Below are 6078 nucleotides of genomic sequence, written 5' to 3'. Positions count from 1 at the left end.
ATCAAGATATGCTCCATATACTAATATATGCCAATTCCCCAATGTACAGATACTATGTGTTATACACATACATCCGTACCCTAGTACATAGCCTAGGTATTATATATTATACAAATATATACAGAGACATTTTAATTTTTAGTCTCTGTTAGCAGTTTCTATCTCTTTGTGATCCTGAACACAGAAGAATAGGGGCAGAGCGGGTGAGCTGCCGGTGGCCCCAGCACTTGGGAGGTGGCTGCGGGGTTTAGGAGTGAAGCCAGCGGGGCCTCCAGAGGCTTTTCCACCGTGGCACTTGCATATGAAAGAAGTCAAAGTGGTCCACGGGACTTTTATAGCTTCTCTAATTGCTATTTTGTTTGTTACTGGGGAATGGTTACTTTTATTCTAAATAAGCCTATTGTAATTTTAAAGAATTATTATTGTGTGCCCAGTAACCATAATAATTTTTTCCAGAATTGTTACAGTTTATATTGGATAGTTATTCTTTTCTGTTCTCTGTTTTCAAGCTATTGCAATAAAATGCACTTCTAACAATAACTGTAGTTTTAAATGTCATTAAAATAGTCACAGATGATAGACACAGGTGCCTAATGTTTACAAATGTCCTTGAATAGCCTTCTTAAATAAGATGGGCCTTGGGTTTTTTTATGTGATATTCGATTAAAAAAAAAAAACCTAATAGAATGTAGTAGAGGAAACACAAATCTGCCACAGTAGCGTGGTAACTGGACCCACCTCTATTTCATGTTAGCTCTGGGACTCTGTAACCTCAGTTTCCTGCCACTTTTGTCACATTCCTTTCTGCCTGGCAGTGTCCGAGTTCAGTCAGTCGCACAAATGCTGGCTCTGGAAGAGAAGTACACAGACTGACAGCATGTCTACAAAGAAACCCGAAGCGCTACAGAGCTCAAACCTTTTGAGCATCAATATAACCCTTAAAAAGTTGCAGGTTTTGGAATATTCAGGATGTTGGGCTTTGCGTAAAGGTTGTGTGAATTCGGTCTCCTGTGTAAGAGCGTCGCTGTCCACGTGGCTGGCCTTCAGTAGCCGGCCACACGACACTGCTGATGATTGTTCATGCTCGATAGCTTTTGGCTCGAAAATTCTCGGCAGCTTGTTAGCAGAACACCGCTAGAGTCTGGGAAATAACCTGTGAGCTCGGGTGGGGCAGGACAGCTAAAGAAGTAGTAAAGAGTAAGTGACGTCGGAAACTTCTTTATCGGACACCAATTCTTTCAAATTTTATTGTATTTGTTCTTACTTCTAGGAAGCTTGTGTGCGTGTTACAGCCAGAAGTCTGAGTCTTGGGAACAAGTCACATATTCAGTGTTTTATTTTCATGAAGGTACTTTTCATTGTTTTATTTTATTTTTTTAAATTACATATTTGGTACATGGTCTCACTGTGCAGCTTGGACTCATAGACATCCTCCTGTCTCAGCCTCCCCAGCGATGGGATTACAGGTGTGCACCACCATACCTGGTCTTGGTGGCCAGGGCTCGGTGTGCCGGGGTGGGACCAGCACAGCATGCAGTAACGGGGATCAAACCCAGGTCCTTGAGCTTGCCAGGCAGGCACTGAGACTGCTGAGCTATCTCTGTGGCCCTATATTTTATCTTTATATAATAGCCTTTTCCCAATCTGTAATAGAAATCATTTTACTTTTCAGGTTTTTTTTTTAATCTATAGTGCTATATCTATATAATTCATGTTTCCTGAAGAAACAAGCTAATGCTAAGTATTAAATTAGCATTAAGATATCATCATATACCATGAGTTTCTGTTCTGGCCTACAGCTTCTTCTGGGCCTGTGATGTATTTGTCTAGAGTGTGTTTGCCTTTTAGTTACTACTAATCAAGACATATTTATAACTTTACTGCAGACCATTACAAAAGGTTTACTTGAAGGTCTTCATAATCCAAACCTAAATAGGTCTTCATAATCCAAACCTAAATATGCTTATTTTTATGTAACTCTGGCTCAAAATATTGATGTGGCAACAAGCTGCTCCGATAGCTGGGCACAGGGTGCCTTTTGATAGCTTTAGCCTGCAGCATGCAAAGGAGTATTTATTTATTTATTTTGGTGGAACCGGGATTGAACTCGGACCCTTGCACTTGCCAGGGAAGCGCTTATTCTACTGAGCCATCTCCCCGGCCCTATTTATTCCTTTATTGAGACAGGGTCTCACTATGTGAGTCAGCCTGAACTCGTTCTCTAGCCAGGCTGGCTTCAAATTCGGTGATCCTCCTGTCTCAGCCTCCTGAGTGTGGAAGTATTTATTTATTTTATTTCCTCAACATTAGTATCTGTTTAGTCATAGTATGAATGTGCTTAACATTTTTAAAGATAGATTTTCTCCCTAATATTTATAATATCTTCTGCTGAATCTCATGGCTCCTTATTCTGTAGGAGGGCTGGATATAGCTTGGTGTTAAAGATCAAGGTAGAAGAGTTTAAGAACTCCCTAGTATACCAAGATTAGTCTAATTAATCCCTCCTTGACTGAAAGTATGAGTGAATTCAACAACTTGAATGACCTTGGTGACCGCGTGTGTGTGCCTGTGAGCCCTGTGATGGCCTGCGCCTCCTGGGCCATCGAGAAGGTTCCTTTGGATCCTTCCTCCTCCTACAACCCACCTCTTGAGGTCTCACGTTAGGAATGAGCCCATACTGCTACTAGACAGTGAGTCACACAGACGGGCCACTGCCATGCTGGCTTTGGAGAACAAGACCCACGCGAGCTCTCCAAGTCTGCAGATGCTGCGTCGGCTTATGTTACTGAAGTCCAGAGTGTCGCCCAGAGTCCCTGGCTTGGTGATTTATGACATGCTTGCTCTGCCTTCCTGTTCTGCCCCTGCAGGGTACAGAAAGACCTTCACCACTGCTCCTGGGAGTGGTGGCTCACACGTGACCAAGGACATCACTTTCCTCAACCTCGGTGGGTGTGGGGAGAAGCCTCCTGCTCTGACTCTCCTCACAGTAAGGCTGTGCCTCGGCGCCCGCTGCCTCGCTTTCTTCTCAGTGCACTGCACTTTCTCACACCTCCTTGAGACAGGGCCCAGCGGAGAGAGAAGGCTTTGTCTGGAGCCCAGCTCCTGATCGACTCCGTTAGCGTGTGGGCTGGGAGCAAGCTTACCTTTTAGGTAGCAGCCCATAGCAAGTCATTTCTTGGTGTCAGAATGATGACTGTGAATAACATGTTCCCTGTCAGCCTGTGAGAAACAATGGAGAGGGCCAGGGCCTTTGGGAAACCGTCCATCCCTTTTTGCTAATCGTGAAAAGCTTGTGAGTCCCATAAATGATTTATGCAGCAACTTGAGAGGGATGTTTTCACTAAGTAAATATGTGCTGGAGCGTGGGTATTAGGCTTGGGCACATCAGAGGAGACTACTGTGGACAGTGGACGAGGAGGTATCGTCTCTTCTCCCCAACGAAGCCTGCTTTTCCAGGCCCAAGGGCATGTGGAGCATGGAGTTTAGTACAAGAACTAAGTAATGGAACTGTTTCTTGCTTACATGTGGGTTGGGCCTCAACAGTTACAGGCAAGTTTCAGTTTAGAGCCCCTGATTCTTGATATCCTTCCCAGCCCTGCTCCCCGGGTCACCTGCTGTCACGCTCAAGGTTAGGCAAGTATGAGGGAAGGACTGAGAGGTGGGAGACCCCACATCCGAAGTGGGCACGAGCAGTTCTGTTGAGTGGCACTACTTGACGACGTCAGAGTTTTACGCTGTCTGGGCCAGCTGGGGCAAATTTTAACGTGATTTGGGACCTGTGGGAAACGGGTGCAGAGAGGCCTGGCCCTCTTGCTTCCTGAGATAAGGGGGAGGAACAGCATTCCTTGGGCCTGGGCCTCAGTTCTTATCAGCAGCCCACTGCCACGGTGGTGTGGAGACTTGCCACTACAGACTTAGCGTTTTGCGAGGGCAAAGGTGCCTTCCTTTCCACCCCCCGGGGCGTGACTTGGAAAGCGGGGGCAGGATTTCATCCGGTCTTGAGAGTGGAGGGACAGTAATAGGAGCGCTGGCTCACCCGGTGGCCTCACACAGGTCGCCTGCTTCCTGGCCTCACTTTACGTAACAGGCACGGAATTGTGCCCTAGGATTAAACTGGTCCAGAGGGAATTTTTATGAAAGCAGTATTACTTTTTAGAGGATATAAGTTTTGCCATTAATTGCTTGTATTGTTATCTTGTTAAAAGTAACTTATATGAATTGAAATATGAGAGAACAGAGTTTAACAATTTCTCCCCAGATCCCAAGCCCACCTCAAGGAGAGTTATGCTTTTAAATAAAAGTAAAGTCACAAGTTCTACGAGCTCAATGTTTACCTGAGGCATCTTGATCCTTATGACAAGTGTGCTCGGTGTGGTACCCCACTTAACAGTTGAGGCAGCTGAGGCTCAGGCAGCGTAGGGAGTGTGGGTGTTTCCGGGCTGGCCCAGTTTTTCCCTGTTGTTCTTACCAATTACCACAAACTCAGAGCTTTAAGCAGCACATTCTCTTGTAGCTCTGGAGGTCAGAAGTCTGTAATGAGTGTTGAGCTGAAATAAAACTATAGGCAGGACGGTTTCCTCTGGCGATCTAGGGAAGGGGTTGTCCCCCACCTGTCCCCTGCCCCTTGGGCTGGTTTGGTTTGGCTCAGGGCTGTAGCTCTGCCCTGCTTTGGCCACCATACCTGGTCTCCTCTGCAGCCCAGTCCCCCTTAGGCTCCCTCCTACCAGGGTTTTTGGGGTTCCTTTGGGTCCCCCTGCATGCTCTAGGGTACTATCCTGATCTCAAGACCCTGACTATACCTGCATGGTCCCTTTCATCACTCAGCTTCACAAGCTCTGGAGATCAGCACATGAATCCTAATTTTTCGTTTTACTTTGTCTATAGTTTTTTGGGTGCTGGGGATTGAACCCAGGGTCTTCACGCTGGGCTACGTCTCCAGCCTTTGTTATTTCTAGACAGGGTCTTGTAAAGTTGCCTCGGGCTGAGCTAGAATTTGCTGTCCTCTTAGCTCAGCGTGCCAGAGTACAGGGATGTAGCCAGGGGCCGCCACATCCAGCGTAGCCCATGAACACTTGTAGGGGTAGTCACTTAGCTTACCACGATATATGTCCTATTGATCTGAGGAGAATCATTCTTCCTGTGAGGCTGACCAGCACATCTAGGGACTGCAAGTCCCTAGAGTCCATGCAACAAGTTCAATAGGAGTCCTCGCCCTATCACAATGAGCTGCTAATCCAGAACACGCTCATGAATTCCCAAATGCCCTTGTGCCTGTGAGATAGCACAACCCTGATTCATGGTTCAGTGGTCAAGATTGGGGTCCTCCTGAGATCGCTGGCCAAACCCTCTCTGCTACGCCCAACTAGAGCATTCCTTGTGCCTTTCTGTTAAAGTTGCCATGATAATTAGATGATCACAGTCATCTGTGTTGCCATCACTTTAGTTCCTGTGGACTGAACAGACACCCAAGCCAGGTAACTAAAGTATTAGATTCTCTTTCCCTTTCCACAGATCTCCTTTGCTGTCAGCAATTAGCATGTTTCTTTGCTCCTTAGAGGAATCTAGCTGGTTCACTTAAAATCCAAATACGAAATTCACTACTAATATGTGAAATTTTCTGGTTTTCTGAGAACCTAGAAAAATGATTGGCCAAGGCTCTCTCCACTCTCCCATTGCCAAGAAACCTCTTTGTATACCAGGTCTCAATCTAGGTGCAGATCTTGATCCCCAAATCTCCAGTGTAGGGCCTTGCAGGTGTGAATTCTAAGTGGCTAGCTACGCAAGGAAATACGTGAGTCCTTCCCAAAATGTTAGGATGCCTGTGGATGTTGTCTTGATGAATATCAATTTAAATGTTCCTTACACCAAAAGCTAATGGCTAGAAGGAGCAGACAACTATGGGAAATTAAATTTTAGAATTTTTCCCAAACTGGAAGATGCTTTGAAGAAAAGTCCCACTGTGTGCTATTCCTACCCTGTCAAGGGCCAGGGAGATAGCTCAGTGGAATAAGTGCTTGCCTGGCAAGCACAAGGTCCTGAGTTCAATCCTTGGTACTGGAAAAAAAAAATAGAACTTAA

The 6078-nt window shown here is 45.8% G+C and overlaps 1 protein-coding gene across 1 annotated transcript in view; it reads left to right on the top strand.

The window, feature by feature from the left end:
* Positions 1 to 6078, top strand: part of Gsap (gamma-secretase activating protein) — a 75493-nt gene that overhangs the window by 30856 nt on the left and 38559 nt on the right. The window contains exons 13-14 of the mRNA XM_023724317.1: positions 1271 to 1348; positions 2868 to 2945. Coding sequence (XP_023580085.1) covers positions 1271 to 1348; positions 2868 to 2945 — 156 coding nt within the window. The remainder of the gene's footprint in view (positions 1 to 1270; positions 1349 to 2867; positions 2946 to 6078) is intronic.

Source organism: Octodon degus, unplaced genomic scaffold (assembly GCF_000260255.1).
Source record: "Octodon degus isolate 3935 unplaced genomic scaffold, OctDeg1.0 scaffold00108, whole genome shotgun sequence".
NCBI classification, from domain to species: domain Eukaryota; kingdom Metazoa; phylum Chordata; class Mammalia; order Rodentia; family Octodontidae; genus Octodon; species Octodon degus.
This window is presented reverse-complemented; position numbering and strand designations above follow the sequence as displayed.